This window comes from Bos indicus, chromosome 21 (genome assembly GCF_029378745.1).
Source record: "Bos indicus isolate NIAB-ARS_2022 breed Sahiwal x Tharparkar chromosome 21, NIAB-ARS_B.indTharparkar_mat_pri_1.0, whole genome shotgun sequence".
Lineage (NCBI taxonomy): Eukaryota > Metazoa > Chordata > Mammalia > Artiodactyla > Bovidae > Bos > Bos indicus.
In genome coordinates, this window is record NC_091780.1 from 26,624,544 (window position 1) to 26,645,236 (window position 20,693).

General features: G+C 48.5%; 1 protein-coding gene across 6 annotated transcripts in view; it reads left to right on the plus strand.

Moving 5' to 3' along the window:
• Window positions 1-20,693, plus strand: part of ARNT2 (aryl hydrocarbon receptor nuclear translocator 2) — a 193,128-nt gene that overhangs the window by 61,290 nt on the left and 111,145 nt on the right. For all 6 annotated transcript variants that reach the window (XM_070775243.1, XM_070775241.1, XM_070775242.1 and 3 more), the window contains exon 5: window positions 3,439-3,652. In XM_070775243.1, the coding sequence (XP_070631344.1) occupies window positions 3,439-3,652 (214 nt within the window). The remainder of the gene's footprint in view (window positions 1-3,438; window positions 3,653-20,693) is intronic.

Below are 20,693 nucleotides of genomic sequence, written 5' to 3' on the forward strand. Positions count from 1 at the left end.
GAACCCAGGGTCTCCTGCATTGGCAGGCGGGTTCTTTACCATCTGAACCACCAGGGAAGCCTAGCTGGCAGGTAAGCAGACAGAAATGCGTTATGCACGTCCTAACCGCTGGGGTTAGTAAAAGGCTTTTCCTTTACATTTCTTTAATCCTTATAAAAACCCTGTTGGGGTCCCTATTTGACATTAATTTCTTTAAGTGACTGGGGATTAGAAACATGGAGGGACTTTCCTGGTGGTCCAGTGGCTAAAGGCTCTGTGCTCCCAATGCAGGGGGCCCAGATTTGATCCCCGGTCAGGGAGCTAGATCCTGCATGCCCTAACTAAGAGTCTGCATGCTACAACTGAAGATCCCACATGCCACAACTCAGACCCGATGGCTCCCAATGCAGGGGGCCCAGATTTGATCCCTGGTCAGGGAGCTAGATCCTGCATGCCCTAACTAAGAGTCTGCATGCTACAACTGAAGATCCCACATGCCACAACTCAGACCTGATGCAGCCAAATTAATAAATATATTTTTTAAATGCTTTTTAAAAAAGAAAGAAAATGGAGAAAAGAGAGAAGGCAGTTATGCAAGTCACATGCATCCTCTCCCCCCATTCATCTCTCCGTTCCTTGGTAGGCTGTTGATAATGACAACAGCCACATATGTTAAGTACCCACTGTTCGCCAAGCCCTTACTAAGTCCTTCACATTCAAGATCTCATTTAACCTCACAAAATCTTTCCCCCTACCCCAAGAAAAAAGCATGAAAAAAAAAAAAAAACAAAACAACAGCCAGAAGCCAAAGATACTACATCCGGAGCCCAGACTTGCACAGTGAAGTGGAAGAGCTGGAGTTGGTGGTCTCCTTTGACTCCACCGTCTGCGCTTTGAGACGTTCCTGTTGGCTTAACAAAGAGAGGGGCAAGACTGCTTCTGGATTCAGGGCACAGGACCTTGGTCATGAGTGGGGTGCTCCCAGAAGATGAAAACCAGAGGGGAGGGTGTAGAAAGAGGGGCCCGTGAGGAGGGTGAGCTCTGGCCTATAAGCCCTTCCCACAGTCCCTAAAAAGGGCTGAAACTGTGAAAACATAAATGGAGTCAACTTGTCCACTTCCTCTCCTTTGGAGATAGAATTCTCTACTTTCCCAGACAACCTGTTTTATGTGTTACCGTCCTTCCTGTTGGGAAGACCATCTCAACACTGAAAATAAAACTGCTGACCCAGTCTTCTGAAGTAAGTCATCATCAAGAGGGATGGCACAGCGGAAGTGCGAAACAAGACAAAGGGGGAAAATAAACGTTTCTTTAAAAAATGATTGTATAGCCCGCTTCCGCACCCAATTCCCAGGCAAAGGATGTTAGAGTTCTGACTCAGCCGAGGGCTCGGAGACCTCCCTGGGTTCTGCTCACCAGCTGACTCACGTTTCCTAGTCTTTGAGCTTTTGGGCGCCCTCAGGTCGGACGCCAAGGGCGGGGCCGGATGCTCCAGGCTCCACACAGGTGGCCCTTACTCTGTTACAGCAGGGCTTCCAGTTTTTGTTGTTGTTGTTTAGTCACCCAGTTGTTTCCAACTCTTTGTGACCCTATGGACTCCTCTGTGTCTGCCAGGCTCCTCTGTCCTTGGGGATTGTCCAGGCAGGAATACTAGAGCGGGTTGCCATTTCCTACTCCAGGGGATCTTCCCAACCCAGGGATCGAACCCGAGTCTCCTGCTTTGGCAGATGGATTCTTTACCACTTGAGCCACCAGGAAAGCCCACCTGCAATTACACGGAAGCAAGGAATTTGGGGCTTCCCAGGTGGCTCAGTGGTGAAGAATCCGCCTGCCAATGCAGGAGATGTTAGAGCTGTGGGTTCAGTCTGTGGACAGTCCATGGACAGAGGAGGCTGGCGGGCTACAATCCATGGGGTCACAAAAGAGCCAGACACAATTTAGCGACTAAACAACAAAACAGCAAAGAATTCCCAGCAAGAATTGTTTGCCAACCGCTGACCAGAAGAATCCCTTTTTTCTTTGGGGCCTGAGCAGTGTGTGAGGTGGATGGAGAGCTGGCTGTGGACTCTGGCACACTTGGAAGAGTTGGTCCCCAAGTCCTGCAAGGACGGAGCCCCTTGCATTCAGCAGGAAAGGGCCCCTGAGCCTGATATGAGACTGGCAGGGGAGATAGCTGCCCCTGGGCTGCCTGCAGGCACTGCAAAGAAAAGGCATCTCATTTGCCCACTCTGCATCCCTCTCGGGATGTTGAGGGCTTCCTGCCACCCATTCATCCATCCTTCCTGCCGGCACCCACAGTCATGAGCCTGTGAGTCAGTGTGACTCCAGGGCTGGCACAGCTAAACTCTCTTCTCACCGCCAAGGGACACGGACAATGTTGGTATCCCTGCCACCTCCTGGGATTACCCTGGGACTCTGTTGAGATGTCAGCTGTCACAGAGTTCTGGGAGTTTGACAGACGATGTAAAGTGAGGCCCTCATATCCACTGCCAGCATTCAGCTCAGAAAGGAAGAGAAGAGGAGTGGGAGCACTAGCAGCATGGCAGGCGGTGGCTGGGGAGACGCCTGCTGCCTTTCCTTCTCTCTTCCCACTTTCTCGTGGTCCTCCCCTCCCTTCCCGGACCATCGTGTGCTCCAGTGACATGACTGAAGTTTGAAAATGTGGGAGAGGCCATTCACACCTCTGTGACCCAATACTTTCTGATTCCACTGGGCTGGGAATTTCCTCTTTCCTTAAGTGAGAGCAAGTTGAGGGACTTCCTTGGTGGTCCAGTGATGAGGACTTTGCCTTCTAGTGCAGGGGGTGCAAGTTTGATCCCTGGGCAGGGAGCTAAGATGCCACATGCCTCATGGCCAAATAAAAGCATATTTTAACAAATTCAGTGAAGACTTTAAAAATGATCCACATTTTAAAAAAATCATAAAAAAGAGGACTAAAGACAGTTAACTGTGTTTGGAGCAGCTGTATCTTAGGGCTTAGTATGAGCTTTCTGAACTTCTTTTAAAAAAATAACTTATTCATTTATTTTTGGCTACACTGGGTCTTCATTGCTGAGTGGACTTTCTCTAGTTGTGAACAGCAGGGAGTACTCTTCCTTGTGGTGTGGGGGCTTCTCATTGCAGTGGCTTCTCTTGTTAATGGAGCACAGACTCTAGGTGCATGGGCTTCAGAGTTATGGTGCACAAACTTAGTTGCTCCTTGGCACATGAAAACCTTCCTGGGCCAGGGATTGAACCCGTGTCCCCTGCATTGGCAGGCAGATTCTTATCCTCCATACCACCAGGGATGTCTGCTTTGTGCACTTTTAAAGCTCATTTTCCGGGAAAAATAAAAGAGTTCCTAAAAGCATTTGTGTATCATAATGAGCTTCTGAATGAAAATTGAAGGTTGCTAATAAGACTGTTTACCTGACCTGGGTTTGTCCATGTCAGGTCCTCATCGTGATCTTCTCTTCCCAGGAACTGAAGCATCTCATCCTTGAAGCGGCTGACGGGTTTCTGTTTGTAGTGGCAGCTGAGACGGGCAGAGTGATTTACGTGTCCGACTCTGTCACCCCTGTGCTGAATCAACCCCAGTCAGAGTGGTTCGGGAGCACCCTCTATGAGCAGGTACATCCTGACGACGTGGAGAAGCTGAGAGAGCAGCTGTGCACCTCAGAAAACTCAATGACAGGTCAGTGTCGCTCTCTCCATGAAGTTTTCTCCCTAGAGAAAATCTTCTTTCCTTAAACATACCAAGGAATAACACTGGAACAAATATATTACATATGTAAAATATTTTACATATTACATATGTAAAATAGATAGCCTGTGGGAGTTTGATGATGACGAAGGGTGCCCAAAGCCAGTGCTCTGTGACAACCTGGAGGAATGGGGTGGGGAGGGAGGTGGGGGGGCACAGAATAGTAGGGGACACATGTATGTCTACAGTCGATTCACCCTGATGTATGGCAGAAACTATCACAATACTGTAAAGTAGTTATTGTCCAGTTAAAATAAGTAAATTTTAAAAGTACTGGGAAGTTTGAGGTCAGAAAAAGTTGCCTACAGGTGAAGAAAATGTTTGACTGCTTTCATAAAGGGTTTGACTTGTTTAATAGTTTCATTTATCCTGTAACATGTTAAAAACTCATTTCTTTTTTTTTAAATTTTATTTTATTTTTAAACTTTACATAATTGTATTAGTTTTGCCAAATATCAAAATGAATCCACCACAGGTATACATGTGTTAACGCATGATTTTTTCCTATATTTTACCTCCAATTATGGGATGTTGCCACTAGGAGGCATTGTTTACACATTAGCCACAACCCACAAGTGTGTGATTATTTATGAACCTAATCATAGGTGTTGATTTTCCAGGCCTTACTTATGGGAAGTGAAATTTCTTATTGAGACATTTAAAATACAGTTAGCTCTGCTATACCACAAAATAACATGTTATAAAAATCACTGCAAGAAACAAAATCATGAAATAAAAACCAGAGGGCTTGGGAGGGGAAAGTGGGCTAGATTTTTAGATAAGAACAAAACTAGGAACCTAATAAAAATGGGAGCATTGCTTGACACATTAAGTGGCTAAGAAATTTATGGCACTTGACCTTGAAACCTGACTTGAAGCTGACTTGTTTAAGTGAGCCTCAGAACTTGGGTGTTGGTGTGAAAGTGGTCCAAGGATCATTGTGTGAAATCAGGCAGAAATCAAGAGCTGTAACACAGCATGTGGATAGTTGTGGCTCATAACACACGTGGTAAATCAGGGCAGCTGCTGTGTGCCAGAGTGTGTACATTTTGTGAATTCCGGTGTGGCTCTATTCAGCTGGGTGCAGTTTCTGTGTTCATGTAGTCCTTCTTACAGATAAAATCAAGCATAAGCAAACACAGAATTCACATTCTGATCAAATTGTCACCCAATGTATCAGTGAATTGCATTTTTAATTATTTTGTTTATTTATTGGGCTGTGTTGTGTCTTGGTTGCAGCATGTAGGTTCTTTGTCGTGTCATGTGGAATCTTCCGTTGCAGTGCACAGACTCTCTAGTTGTGGCTTGAAGGCTCAACAGTTGCAGCACATGAGCTTAGTTGCTCTTTGGCCTGTGGGGTTTCAATTCCCCGACTAGGGAATGAACCTGTGTCCCCCTGCATTGCAAGGCGGACTCTTCACTGCTGGACCACCTGGGAAGTCCCAAGATTTGCTTTTTCAAAAAAACATTATAGGAGAGCTGAGTATACCATGATAGGGCTTCCCTGGTGGCTCAGACAGTAAAGAATCTGCCTGCAATGCAAGAGACCCAGGTTTGATCCCTGGGTCTAGAAGATTCTCTGGAGAAGAGAATGGCCACCCACTCCAGTATTCTTGCCTGGAGAATTCCATGGACAGCGGAGCCTGGGGGGCTCTAGTCCATGAGGTTGCAAAGAGTTGGACGTGGTTGAGCAACACTTTCTACCATGATCCCTATGGTCCGCTTTATGACAGATCTGTTTGTGCAGCGTGTTCCTCCTACCAACACCGAGAGCCACTGGAGTCTCATTTTCTTCTGAGTCTGCCTAAAGTACCTCTTCAATGCTCGGCACACAGTAGGTGTTCAGCAGAAGCCTGGTGAGCAGTGAGGCAGTGCTTTTATATTGTTGTTTCATGCATTGGAGAAGGAAATGGCAACCCACTCCAGTGTTCTCGCCTGGAGAATCCCAGGGACGGGGGAGCCTGTTGGGCTGCCGTCTATGGGGTTGCACAGAGTCAGACAAGACTGATGCGACTTAGCAGCAGCAGCAACAGCAGCAGTCTGCTAGGGTTGACATAACAAAATACCACACACTGGGTGGCTTAAACCACTGTCATTTATTTTCTCACAGTTTTGGAGGCTGGAAGTCCAAGATCAAGGTGTTGACAGGTTTGGTTTCTGGTAAGAGCTCTCTCTTGGGCTGCAGACAGCCACCTTTTCGCTCTGTGTTAGGGTTAGTTTCTCAGTTACGTCTGACTCTCTGCAGCCCTATGGCCTAGAGCCCACCAGGCTCCTCTGTCTATGAGATTCTCCAGTGAGAATACTGGAGTGGGTTGCCATTCCCTTCTCCAAGGGATCTTCCCAACCCAAGGATCAAACCTGGGTCTCTTGCATTGCAGGTGGGTTTTTTACCGTCAGAGCCACGGGGGAAGCCCCTCTCTCCAAAGGGCCCAAATCTCTGGATAGGAGTCCCATGTCCAGTCTTCTCACCACTCAAGATGAGCTGGGTCTATACCATACTACCAAACTATACCCCAATAAAATTAATTTTTAAAATGTTTTTAAAAAATGACAGGAGTACCGCTGTTTCTGAACAATAATAGTAATTTTCTCAGTGTTGGTTATCAATGACACACACAAAGGAGGAAGGTAATGAAGGATTAAGGTATGTGGACAGTGTCTACAATGTGCAGGGATGAGCTCTCCGTATGTGTAAAACAACGGTGCTGAAACAGACTCAGAGAAAGACATGGTCCGCCATTGCACAGCTGGGGCTGAACGAGAGAACTCCCTACAGACATCGTAGGGGACACGCCTTGGGAAGTTAACGATCTTGGAAGGGATGTGAAAGGGAGAATACATCAGCCAGGAAGTGTTGGTTTGACAGCTGAAATCACCTTCCCTGAAAAGAGCGGTCTTTTTTTCCCCCGACTCCAGTATGTGAACACAGGATGTGGCTTTATGAAAGCAGTCAGGAGACCCAGCTGTGGTAGTCAGTGGGTGGGGGAAGTGATGGTCAAAGGCAGGTCAGTTTCCGGATCAAGGGTTTAACAAACTGGCTTGCCAGAGTTGGATGGACACTTCTGTCTGTGGGAAGTTTTAATGTGTGTGGCAGTGTTGAAAAGGGCAGCGTGAACCACATTTGGAAAGAAAGGTCCCTGGAGTGGACGTTGGATGGTGGCCTTGGCAGCCAGAGCTGGTGTAGTGGAGTGAGTTCTCCAAGATGCCAGAGAAGAGCCAGTGAACCCTGAGTGGCTGGGCTCCATGAGGTTGGGTAGAGAAGGGTGGTGAAGAGGACCGGGTCTCTTCTGGAACCAGAGAGCGTGCAGTGCGAATCTCCCAGGACACACAACGTGAAAGCATATTGATCCAGCGCAGGGAGCTTGGGATAGGGCCTCAGGGTTTTGCTGGACCAAGGACTGGGCGGGAGCTGGGCTTTGTAGCCAGCCAAAGTACAGATGTAATGAAAACTAGTAATAAAAAACCACAGGGACAATATGATGCCTTCAGTGATTGGACTAGGGCTTCTCGACCCTCCTGTCCTTAGGCATGGTGGGTTTCAGGCCCGGAGAGAGATGACATGGCTCATTGGATGGGGCATCGGGTGGGAGGCGGGGTGTGGAGCCAGGCAAGAACTGCTGGGGTGGGGCTGATTTAACCAGGGCAGCCTGGCACACTTGACCCAACGAAGTTCCCCTTCTCTGAGCCTCCCAGTCAGTAGAGAGTCCCTGTTCCATGCATAGGTTTTGCAGGGCGTCCTGGACTGAGCATGTGGGGCCTTGCGTGTGCGTGGTGACCGGGGGACAAGCCACCTAATGACAGTGGGGCCTGCAGATGCCCATGCTGACTTGAGGATCCCAGAAAAACAGTGCTTGCACAGAACTGTTGTCACTGGGGGTGGTGGTGGTGAGGGAGTTCTTTGTGGAATTAAAATTTTTCCCCTGGCTGGAGGAGTGGTGACAAAGAGTGTGTCAGAAGATTCGCAAAGTCTCCTTGGAATGGAAACCAGGCATCATGGAATTGTTCAGTTGCTAAGTGGTGTCGGACTCTTTGCGACCCCATGGACTGCAGCATGCCAGCCTTCCCTGTCCTCCAGTATCTTCTGGAGTTTGTTCAGATTCATGTCCATTGAATTGCTGATGCCATCCAACCATCTCATGGAGTGGTGTGGACCAGTGCAATGATGTGACTTGTCTGTGAATAAAAGCTGAGGTTTATCAATGTGAGGAGGGGCTGGGGAAAACCCTCACCTAGCCGCAGCAACACTGCTCATAGAGAAAGTGCTGGGAGGGCCTTGGGAGCCCCTTGCTGGTTTGCAGTCTGCGATCTTGGCTGGTTCCGTTCTCTGCCTCTTGTGCTCCTTATCTCAGCCTAGGACATTGCTAGGGCCCTTGTAGCTCTATTCTACCCTCTTGCCCAAGGCCCCGGTATAGAATCTAATCCACTGATTGGAGAAATGGTAGGAGGTTGGAGAAGAGGAACTAAAAGCTGCCACCAGGTTCCTGCCTCAGGGCCACACCCACAGGCCCCTCTGGACCCCATTCCCATGAACGCTTCCTTGTGGGTTGTCACAGCCTGGTGGGGCAGGGTGGCAACATTGGCCCTGGAAACCGAAGAGCTATGCAGAACACAGGACATCAAAAGTAAGTGGGGAAATGTTTTCAGATCTCTAAGAAAAAGTTAATTGAATCTTAGCTTTCCATGAAAATGAAAATTATACTTTAAGTATTATTTTTAAATAATTGTTTTTAAAATGCTACACAGAGACATGCATCATGTAATAAGGGTGGAGTTTTCTGTCTCTGAACAATTATATAAGTGACTTTTGAGTAGAAGGAAAAGAGGTCAAGAAATGACTGAAACTGTGTGCATGCCAAGTCTCTCAGTCGTGTCTGACTCTTTGTGACCCTATGGACTGCAGCCTGCCGGGTTCCTCTTTCCATGGGATTCTCCAGGAGAGGCTTGCCGTGACTTCCTCCAAGGGATCTTCCTGAGTCAGGGACTGAACCTGCGTCTGTTACGTCTCCTGCATTGGCACGTGGATTCTTTACCACTAGCGCCACCTGGGAAGCCTCTCAATGGCCAGTATCCAGTTGAAATCGGATAGCCAGTAACCAGGAGATTTTGCACATCCAGCTTCTTAGGTTCGAATCAATAAAGTTCCCAAAGGGAAAAAGAAGAGCCACAGAGAAAGCATATTCATTCTCCAGGACTCAGATTGGCTGTAGCTTGAGGGGGATCCTGCTGAGGAGTGTTTACTCACAAGAAGAACCCAGCTCCTTGTGAGAACTTATCTTGGTAGGAGAGTCAATGGGATCTGTCATCTCCCGCTGAGTGACTCTGGATGTAAACCTGGAAAATCTCTTTGCAAACAATGCCTGGGGGGTGGGGGCAGGCAGTGCTGAACTTTCCCTCTGCAGGGGTCATGGGGATGTTGAGGGTTCTAAGGCTGATGAGAGGGAACCAGTGCCTTCCTCCCAGAGACCTCCATGCCAATAGGAAAGAGCAGCCATGGAACCGGTGTGGTTCAAGTGACAGAAGATCAACTCCAGGGGATTGAATGAAGAAGGAAATTCATGGGCTCGTGGAACTGAAAGGGGTGTATTGGCTTCAGGCTCAGAAGGATCCAGGTAATTTGAGCCCTGCTAGCGAAAGCACAGTCAGTCTCTGTTATTCGCACATTTGATGTTGATGAATTTGATAGTAGCAAAATTTACTTGTAACCCCAACATCAGTACCCACGAAGTGTTAGAGGTCATTTGAGGACTGGCACAGAGGCCACACGGGAGGACACCCTGCCTTCTGGTCTCAGCCCTCATAACTAGAAACACGTGCTCTTCTCGTGTTTTGTGCTGTGACGTTTGGTCTCTTTGTGCTTTCTGTCAGTGATTTTGCTGTTTAATGTGACCCCCTAGAGTGGTGCTGAAGTCTCTCTAGTGTCCTTAAGCACAGGGCTGTAATGTGCCCTCTGGAGAGAAGACGTGTGTTGGATAAACCTCGTTCAGGCATGAGTCATAAGTGCTGTTGACTGTGAGTTCAGTGTTATGAATCAAGATGTGTTAAAGAAGGTGTCTTTAAATAGAAACACAGAATATAAGACTCTGTGTCCATTGATTAATAGAGTGTTGTGACCAGAGGCTGGCAGGAACATAACCCTCAATCTCCCTTAGGAGCAATGGTTCAGTGTTTGCTCATTTCACTGTTTGCAGTGACTCCACAGAACAAAACTACTGCGAATGGTGAGAATCAACTGTGTGTCTTTTCTCCTAGCTTTGTTTCTTTTTAAAGCTTTATTGAGGTGCAACTGATATACCAAAGATTGCACATATTAAATGTATACAATTTGATGAGTTTGGACTTAGGCCCACACCCATATACCATTACCAGCTTCAAGGTATTAAACATACCCTTCACCTCCAAAACTGGAGAAGGGAATGGCTACCCACTCCAGTATTCTTGCCTGAAAAATCCCATGGACAGAGGAGCGTAAAGGGCTATAGTCCACAGGGTCGCAGAGTCAGTCAGACACAACTTAGTAACTGAACAACAAAGCTTTATAACACCAGCAGAAATAGGTTGCCTTTTCAATACTTCTAGCAAAAATCCTGGGACTGGCTCTCCTGGATCAGCTTGGGCCACCTGCCTTGCCCTATTCCAGTGGCCAGGGAGACTGAGCTGGCCTGTGAGGCCAGCGTCTCCACCCAAGACACTTGGACCCAAGAGCAGGGGAGATGTGATTTCCTGGGGAAGTTAGTGCAGTCACTCAAAGGGAGAAGGGAATGCCGAGCAGGCTGACCGCAAGTTGGTGCTGGCTGGGAGAACCAGGCTCAGGGTGATCCTGGGGAGGGGTGGGTGTTCTCCCAGAGAATGGGGCGCATCTCCTCTTACTGGGAATGCTGGGGAGACTGGGGTGACAGGATTCTGAGCTGAAGATGGAGCCAGTGTCAGGTATGGAGGAGGGCAGTGGTCAGGTAGAAGGCTGATGGAGGGAGGGGCCCTCCATCAGAAATAATTATTATGGATCTCAGAGTGACCTGAGCTCCAGCTCACTGTGTGGAGGGAGAGGAACCAAGGAGGGGTCCCAGTGGTACCAGAGTCTATGACTGTAACGGGATGTGCCCGAGGGGTGGGGCTCAGAGGGCCAGCAGTGCAGCCAGCTGCCCAGGAGAGCACAGAGGGGGCAAGCCCTTCTCTGTGTCTTACACGATGTAGCCTAAGACCCCTCCCATCCCCCAGCCCTGTCCCCTGACCCTCTCCCTGTGGGACAGGGACAGCCCTGGTCCTGGCTAGCAGACACTGGAGACTCCTGTTCAGTGACCTCGAGCACTGCGCTGTGTAGGAAGTGCCTGGATCCATGGACTTGTCAGACTAGGTTTATTGGTCCCTTTCCCCACTTTGATTTTCTGTGGCTCTGTTTCTGCTTGGCTCTTTATTCAGAGAATTGGGTCAGCCTTTTGGTTCAATATAAGGAAAAACTTTGCAGTTGTTAAAAGTGTCCAAAGGCACAGAGTATAAGCAAGGCTGGATTATATTTCTTCTTTCCTCCTTCCTTCTTTCTTTCTTTTTCTTTCTGTCTTCCCTTCTTTCCTTCTTCCTCTCCCTCCCTTCTTCCCTTTCTCTCTCTCTTCCTCCCTCCTTTCCTTCCTTCTTTCCTTCCCTTGTCTTCCTTCCTTCTTTCCTCTCTCCATCTCTTTCTTTATCCAGTCATTACTTTTTAAAAGTCATGTATGTGGGACTTCCCCTTTGGTCCAGTGGTTAAGACTTCACCTTCCAATGCAGGAGGTGCAGGTTCGATCTCTGGTCAGGGAGCCAAGATTCTACACGCCTTGTGGTCAAAAAATCAAAACATAAAACAGAAACAGTATTGTAACAAATTCAGTAAAGTCTTTAAAATTTAAATCATGTATTCATTCATTCAACAAATACTTGTTCTGCACGGCCATAGAAAGCTCATCTGGGACACAGCCTCTCCTTCTCATCACCGACAGGCATTTCCAACTGTTGTTGGATGAATGGACCCCCATTTCCTAACTATTCCAAATGATTTTTGATAATCTGGGGCGAGCCTCAGCAGGGTTGCTCCCCAAAGGCTTTAGCCGGAAAGCTCCTGTGCATGATTCACATGTCCCAATCAGCTGTGATTAAGCTTCCCTATCTTCCCAAGAGCTTTGCCGAAATCCAGAGATGCTTTCAGTCTTGGATCACTGGGTTTGGCGGGGCCGTGGTCGGGCCACAGGGAGCAGCTCCCCAGGAAGCCTGCTCATCCAGCTCGGCTTGACGACCTGTCATCACACTGCTCCTGGGAGGGGTTAGGATGCTACATAGGCTCTGCAGTCTCCCTGCTCGTCTGCGAGAGGGGACGACGCCTGCGGGACTCAGTGCTCGTTTCACTTTTCTTTTCTCACCCAACCCCAACAGTGAACTATTCATAGCTATAGCAGACTCTTTTACCTTTTTAAATTAATTAATTAGATAAATAATGTATTGTTTTTGGTTGTGCTGGGTCTTTGTTGCTGAGCGCAGGGTTTTCTCTAGTTGAGACGACTGGGGGATACTCCCTAGTTGCGGTGGCTTCTCTTTGTGGAGCACGGGCTCTACAGCATGCAGTCTCTAGAATGTTGTGGCACACAGGCTTAGTTGCTTTGAGGTGTGTGGAATCTTCCCCGACCAGAAATCAAACTGGTGTCCCTGCATTGGCAGGCGGATTCCTAACCACTGGACCACCGGGAAAGCCCTTGTCTTACATTCTTATAGCACGTTTCTACCCTATGTTAGTAGAAACATGCTGCAGATTAGACCCAATCTTGTGAGGAGAGGTGACCAATACACCAATACACCTGCCCTGCCCTAGGACTGGGGGAAGGGGTTGGCACTGGTACTTTATAAAAGCTTTCTGGTGACTCTGATGCACAGGTGGGCTTCAGAACCCTCACTCCTCTGGGCCTGAGTGCAGTTCTGTTCATGGAACGAGGGCGGGTCGTGGTGGTGGTGGTTGTGTTGAACTTATTTCACAGGTGAGGAGCATGGTGCTTGACATCTCACTGGGAGCTTCCCAGGACCATACAGCTGAGGCCCAGCAGCTCCTACAGATGGAGCTCATCCTCAATGCAGACAAAACATCTGTTTCTTCTGAGGCATTGAGATACAAAGAAGCCTGGAAAGCCTTGGCCTGGCCTGATGTAGCACATGCAGAGCAGTCCAACCCTGGACTCTGGGGGCCGTGCTCAGAGGGAAGACAGGGCAGCAGTCCAGTTCAGGGTCACATGAGTTGTAGATGGTGTCAGAGCTTTGAGACTACAGTCAGATTCCCCAGGGGTCTCCAGGATCCCCTGGTCTAGTGCAGTGGTTCTCAAAGTGTGGTCCCTGGTCCAACTGTGTGAGCATCACTTGTGAACTTGTTAGAGGTGTCAATTGTGGGCTGAACCCCAGACCTACTGAATCAGAGGCGCCAGGGGCCCAGTAATCTGGATTTTCTCCCATCCTCCACATCATTCTGCTGCACGCTGAAATCTGAGAATCACTGATTTTCAGAAACCATCCTGGAACTTGAGCTCAAATCACCCGGATTGAGTCCACCTCTATTTTAACTTTGTCAAGCTCTTTCATGTCTTGAGTTTAGCATTCCTCCTCAGAAAGATGGGGATACATGGTTTTATAAAGAGTCTTATGAACAATGAAGCTGAAGGCACATGTGTATTTGACCTTGGGAGGTAGACCCTGGTAAGATGTAGTAAGTGTGCTCTGTGAACCAGCAGCACCTTCGTCTCCTGGGAGCTTCTTAGAAATGCAATCCTAGGCCCCATCCTGAGCCTGCCGACTCAGAGTCTGTTGGGTTGGTCAAAAAGTTCATCTGGGTTTTTCTGTATGATGTTATGGAAACACACGAACAAACCTTTTGGCCAACCTATACATTTTAATGAAATGTCCGAGGGATTTATGTGCACGGTCTAGACTGAGAAGCCCTGAACTAAAGAATTCAGCAAGTTGTGGTTGGGGACTTGCAGCAGCTGGAGTCAGGGGCATCCTCCGACTGCTAGGCATGGCTGGATACTGGCAGGAAGTGGTAGAATTGGCCCCAGCAACTTTTTTTTTTTTCAAGACTTTTTTGATGTGGACCATTTTTAAAGTCTTTATTGAATTTGTTACAGCATTGTTTCTGTTTTATGTTTTGGTTTTCTGGTCCTGAGGCATGTGGGATCTTAGCTCCCCTACCAGGGATTGAACTCACACCCCCTGCATTGGAATGCAGAGTCTTAACCATTGAGCCACCAGGGAAGTCCTGGCCCAGCAATTTCTGCTGACCAGCTTGGATTTGCCCAGCTCTTGGGTCCAAGGCCAGGCCTTCAGGGAGAGCAGTTGGAGGAGCAGCCTTCGGAGGTTTGCAGCCCTGGGACCTCACTCAGTAGCCCACACGTGGCAGACTCTCTGTCCGTGTGGGGAGGAGGTTGGCAGCCCTGGGACCTCGCTCAGTAGCCCACACGTGGCAGACCCTCCGTTCGCGTGGGGAGGAGGTTCGCAGCCCTGAGACCTCGCTCAGTAGACCACACGTGGCAGACTCTCCTCTGCGTGGGGAGGAGGTTTGCAGCCCTGGGACCTCGCTCAGTAGCCCACACGTGGCAGACTCCCGGTCCTCGTGGGGAGGAGGTTAGCAGCCCTGGGACCTCGCTCAGTAGCCCACATGTGGCAGACCCTCCGTTCGCATGGGGAGGAGGTTCGCAGCCCTGGGACCTCGCTCAGTAGCCCACACATGGCAGACTCCCCGTCCATGTGGGGAGGAGGTTCACAGCCCTGGGACCTCGCTCAGTAGCCCACACGTGGCAGACCCTCCGTCCGTGTGGGGAGGAGGTTTGCAGCCCACACGTGGCAGACCCTCCGTCCATGTGGGGAGGAGGTTGGCAGCCCTGGGACCTCGCTCAGTAGCCCACACGTGGCAGACCCTCCATTCGTGTGGGGAGGAGGTTCACAGGGTCGGTGGTTACCATCCTCCACCGGGGAACAGGAGGGGAGCAAGGAGCTGAGGATGGCCCTTGAGGACCCGGGCTGGAGCAGAAGCAAGCCCGGTTATGAATGACGGCACAGAGGACAGCAGGCACGCCTGGGAAAAGAGCCAACAGTTGTCAGCATTGAGCCTCACCCACCGAGGCAGCTGGGCCTCCTTCATGACACTTTGCACAGGAGGGCAAGTACAGAATTATGTCAGACTCAGCCACACAGTTGGGTCCTTCAGGGAAGAATGTCAGGCCGATAATTGGTCCCACAGGGGTCCCTGAACTGGGAAGTCCACCCCGGTGGTATCAGTTCTGGAGAAAGATGGTCTATTTCCAAATGTCAATCATAAAGGTAACTTCATGAAAACCAGACTTGAAAATCTATAGCTTATTTTCCTTGGAATACCCAAACTTCATCTTTGGACTGATGCCAGACCCTGAAATCCTAAACACCTTCAGCAGTTCATCTGTTTGTTGCCATATTAGGTAACGTCAATACATGTGCCCCCCGCCAAAAAAAAAGATCCCCACTTTATCCAAGTCAACTATGAGCACCATTATAGCATTTCTGTTGTTTGAAATCAAAATAAAGTGTGTTAGTGGCAAGGAAATCATGTTTATTTGATTCCAGCTCCTTAGAAATTGCCCAATTGTGTAATAAACACTTAGGCCACTGGAAAAAGCGTTTAGAGTTGGGTCGCCAGAGGTGCTTGGTGAACGCACGTGAGAGTGAAATCTGAACCTCGCGGGCTGGCTGTTTTCAGGTCTTCCTAGTGCCTTTCCCACTGGAAACCACAGCCTGCTTAGATGTGTTACCCCAGATGTCTCTCTGGCGCCTGTTCAGTTCTTTCTCATTGTTAAATATTTATACAACCTGCCTTGTTTTGCTTTCCTGTGTCCATAGCTTGCTGATGCTGCTCAAACGTTGGTGTTTTTCTCTCCTGTTTATGGTGAAAATTATTTCATGAATCTGGACAGGTTTCCAACTGGGGCTGCTGGGTTCATTATCGCTGTGGTGTCACAGCAGATAAAGGGCTCGGGCAGTGTTTGCACAGACATCCACAGATTGTGGCTGGAGAGTCAACTTCTCCGCCAGCAGGGAGAGCAGAGAGAGCTCCCCCAGCCTGCATGTGTGCTCACTAGGGTGGCTGGAGGATGATGGGGGTGGGCATGGGGGTGAGGCGAGGCCACTGGGGATCGTGGAAGGATCCCTGCATGTGGAGTCGGATGCACCTGGTGACAGTTATGGTTCACGACCCTTTATTTTGGGTGAATGACTTAACCCTCCTGGGCTCAGTCCCTCACCTGTAGATACAGACCTACAGGACTGTGGTGAAGTTTGCACGACGTGACGCATGCATGCGTGCTAAGTCACTTCAGTCATGTCTGACTCTTTGTGACACTATGGACTGTAGCCCGCCAGGCTCCTCTGTCCATGGGAGTCTCCAGGCAAGAATATTGGAGTGGGTTGTCATTCCCTTCTCCAGGGGATCTTCCTGACCTAGGGATCGAACTCACATCTCTTATATTGCCTGCGTGAACAGGTCGGTTCTTTACTACTGGAGCCACCTGGGAAGCCTGACATAACATGTGGGATAGTATTAATGATTGCCTTTGAAAACTGGGGAGATTTCGTTCACTTTTTAAAAAATATTTATTTATTTGTTTATTTATTTTTGGCTGTGCTGGGTCTTTGTTGCTGCAAGTGGGCTTTCTCTGGTTGTGGCACGCAGGGGCTACTCTCTAGTTGCGGTGCTCAGACTTCTCATTACAGTGGCTTCTCTTGCTGCAGAGCAGCAACTCTAGAGCACAGGCTCAGTAGTTGTGGCACAAGGATTTAATTACCCTGAGCCATGTGGAATCTTCCTGGACCAGGGATTGAACCCACATCCCCTGCATTGGCAGGTGGGTTCTTAACCACTGGACCACCAGGGAAGTCCTCATTCACTTTTAAATAACTGAAAATTAGATTCAAACATCTATCTGAATCAGTGGTTTTCCAGACTGTCTTGCTTGCTTTATTCCTCTTCTTGCCCCAGTAAAGTGTCACTTAGGATTTTGGCACTGTTGACAAGGGAAGGCAGGTAGACTGTGACCTTTCTGAGTTTTGTCCAGTCGTGAAAGGATGGCTTCCTCCTCCCACCCTGTGCTCGAGACCATCTATTGCACATTCAGGAGGAGGGGGTGTGAAGATGCGCACGCGCTCTTTCTCTCTTTGTTCTGTTGATTAATTCGTTCATCCAGCACGTATTTATTGAGTACCTACTCACTTTGTGCAAGATGCTGTACTGAGTGTTGGGGATACACGTGTGCTCTGTCGCTTCAGCCGTGTCCCACTCTTTGCGACCCCAAGGTCTGTAGCCCACCAGGCTCCTCTGTCCATGGGAGTCTCTGGGCAAGAATACTGGAGTGGGTTGCCATGCCTTCCTCCAGGGAATCTTCCCAACCCAGGGATCGAACTCGTGTCTCTTACATCTCCTTCAGTGGCAGGCAGGTTCTTTACCAACAGCACCACCTGTGAAGCCCCACGAAACTGATGCAGTCTGTACCAGACTGATGCTCTCATGGAGGTTACAGTTCAGTGGGGAAGAGAAACAGCAAAGAAATGATCACTCGCAACACACTATGACAAGTGTTAAGAAGGCAGAGGCTGGGGGTCAGGGAGAATGAATAACATAGGATCTGGATTGTCAGGGCAGGCTGGAGTGGGCTCCTGTGAGTGCGTGAGGCTTTGTGAGACCTGGCAAGGAAGCTGAAGGCTACCCACGGAGACGGCGGTGGGTGAGGAGCATGGGTGCTTAGTCCCAGAGCAGTACGTACCCAGGGCACTGCAGGTCTTTAACCAGAAGAGTCCTGGCTTCCATGTTGCTTCTGAGAAGCTCATTGCAGCTACAGAGTGGAGAACATGTAGGGAAGCCAGCCTGGGGTGTGGGAGGAGTCAGGGTAACGAGGGTGTTCGAATTGTCCAGGGGAGGTGATGGAGGCAGGGGTTAGGATGGTGTCCTTGAGCTGCAGTCACAAATCACCGCAAACTGAGCAGCTTAAAACAACAGAAATTTACTGTCTCCCAGTTCTGGAGGTCAGGAGTCCAGAATCAGGATGTCAGCAGGGCTGAGTCCTTCTGTAAGCTATGAGGAGACTGTACCAGGCCTCTTTCCTAGCTTCTGGTGGTGGCCAGCAATCCTGACACTCCTTGACTTGCAGACATGCCACTCCCATCTCTGCCTCCATCATCAAATGCTTGTATGTCTCCATGTCCACATTTCTTCTTTCTATAAGGATGCTGATTGTATTGAATTAGGAGCCTCTGTGATAAGAGCGTGACCTCATTTTAACTTGGGTATAGCTTGAATGGGCTTCCCCAATGGCTCAGACAGTAAAGAATCTGCCTGCAATGCAGGAGACCTGGTTCGATCCCTGGGTCTGGAAGATCCCTTGGAGAAGGAAGTGGCAACCTATTCCAGTATTCTTGCCTGGAGAATTCCATGGCAGAGGAGCCTGGTGGGCTACAGTCCATGGGGTCACAAAGAGTTCGACATGACTGAGCACCTAAACAACAACAACACAACAATGTTTTCCATCCCATTATAAAGGCATGTGAATTAGACTTGAGAACTCTGAATCTTGCTTCAGATTCACTCTGAGATTTCACCACATGAAAGAACCACTGGTGCATTTCTTTGAAACTAAGATCGCCTCCTAAAGATCTGTTTTCTACAAGCCCATTTTTGTATCCTGGCTATTCTTGAACCGAGGAACATCCAAGAAGTGCTTGAAACACAACCACTTTGTAAATACGTTTTTAAAATTTCTGGCTCCTGAAACAGTGGTTCTCATATCTCCATGCACATCAGAATCTCACTGGATGTTTTAACAATTGTGATATCAGGTCTTCACCCCATTTCTCTGGATTCCACTGTGTCAAGCCCAGCATCTGTGTTTGTAAAAGCAACCCTGGTGATGTCAGTATGAACTAGATGCTGCACCCTGGGGCATCTCCTGCCGGATAAAACCCCATCCAATCAAATAATACAGCCTCATCTGCTTTACACCAGGAGAGAGAGTTCAGCAAGATCAAAACCACAAAGAAACAAAGTATTAAAAATGTAATCAGTTAACAACACCATTGAAAAATGAGCAACTTCAGCATTTTTGAACCTCTTTGCAAGAGTCTTGACTTCCTTTTATTTTTTAATGATTTATTTGTTTATTTATTTTGCTGCACTAGGTCTTCATTGCTGAGCTCGGGCTTTATCTAGTTGTGGCAGGCAGGGGGTACTCTGTATTTGTGGCATGCGGGCTCCTCAGTGCGGTGGCGTCTCTTCTTGCGGAGCACAAACTCTAGGTGAGCGGGCTTCAGTAGTAGCAGCACACAGGCTCAGTAGTTGTGGTACGTGGGCTTAGTTGCTCCAAGGCATGTGGAACCTTTCCAGACCAGGGATGGAACCTGTGTCCCCTGCATTATCAGGTGGATTCATATCCACCGGACCACCAGAGAAGTCTGAGTCTTGATTTCTTAATGAAGTATCTTTTGTCCTAACTTTGTGTCTTTTTTCTTTAATGTATTTATTTGGCTGCACGAGGTGTTAGTTGCTAGCTTTGGCATGTGAACTCTTAGTTGCCGCACGTGGGATCTAGTTCCCTGACCAGGGATTGAAACCAGGCCCCCAGCACTGGGAGAATGGAGTCCTAACCACTGGACCAACTGGGGAGTCCCTTTTGTCCTAACTTTGATGCTCAAGAAGTACAGACAAGGACCCTTTTCCCCCTCCATGTATCAATATAAGAGGTAAATATAACAAAAATAACGTAGAGTAGCACTGTTTTTAGACAGATGAAATTATCTGGACTCATCGCTTCCTGCTGGTATGATTTCAGTTTCAGTAATATTCTCACGTGATGGTCATATTTTGTAATGCTTTGGTTAAAAATAACTCAATTGCAAAAACCCCAGTGTGATCAAGAAAATTAAAATAGTTTCCTTTCACTTTATTAAAAAATAGAGACACACTGCCCTCTGAAAGGTTGTGACTCACGCCTGACGGTTAAAGAAAAGTGCACATTTAGCACTGATCTTTCCTGTTTATTGCTTGCTCAGGAGACGTTAATTGAGGAAAACATCTGCATACAGTTTTCCCGTTATTTTTGTAGATTCTTTTCTTATCCTCCAGTTTTCTCAGGCAGCCATCCGGGTTTCAGTTCTCTGCTCTCTGGTGATGACATGAATTACTCTCCAGTGAGTAGCTGACAGTGTCATTCTTTAACCTTGAGTTGAAGGCTTGTATGCTGGGGACCTAGAGTCACTAGAGCAGTGTGCTGTGTGGACCCCAGAAGTCACAGGGCCAACATTTCTCTGGGTCACGCTGCATCTTCCAGAGCACGTCTGACTCTGTGGAATGTCCACAGGGCCAGAGCTGATGGCCTCGGCAGTCAGTCCCATCTGCTTTGGAATAATATCCTTGTGCTCAGCCAGTTTGGTCACCCCTGTGGTGGTGGTTTAGTTGCTACGTCGTGTCCGACTCTTTGTGACCCCATGGACTGTAGCCTGCAAGGTTCCTCAACCATGGGATTCTCCAGGCAAGAATACTGGAGTGAGTAGCCATTTCCTTCTCCAGGGGATTTTCCCAACCCGGGGATTGAACCTGGGTCTACTGCATTGACAGGTGGGTTCTTTGCCACTGAGTCACCTGGGAAGCCCTAGGGCCTGGAGTGGCAAGCATTTCCCTAGCCATGGGACTGACATGTGCAAAGGCCCTGTGGCATGGAAGCTGCTGTAGGGTTTGGGGAGGTAAATAAGGCCATGCAGTGTGATGAGGGGAAAGACCAGGCCGTGGTAGCCCTGGAGGACAGTTATGCACTAGAATTCAAACCATGTGCAAGAAATGGTCCCTGAAAGCACATTCACATAATCTGTTCTTCATTTTTATGCCTTTTTTGCTCCAGGGAAGGAAATGGTTTCATTTGGAATCCAAGAATGAAGGGAACTAATATATAGAGAGATGCTC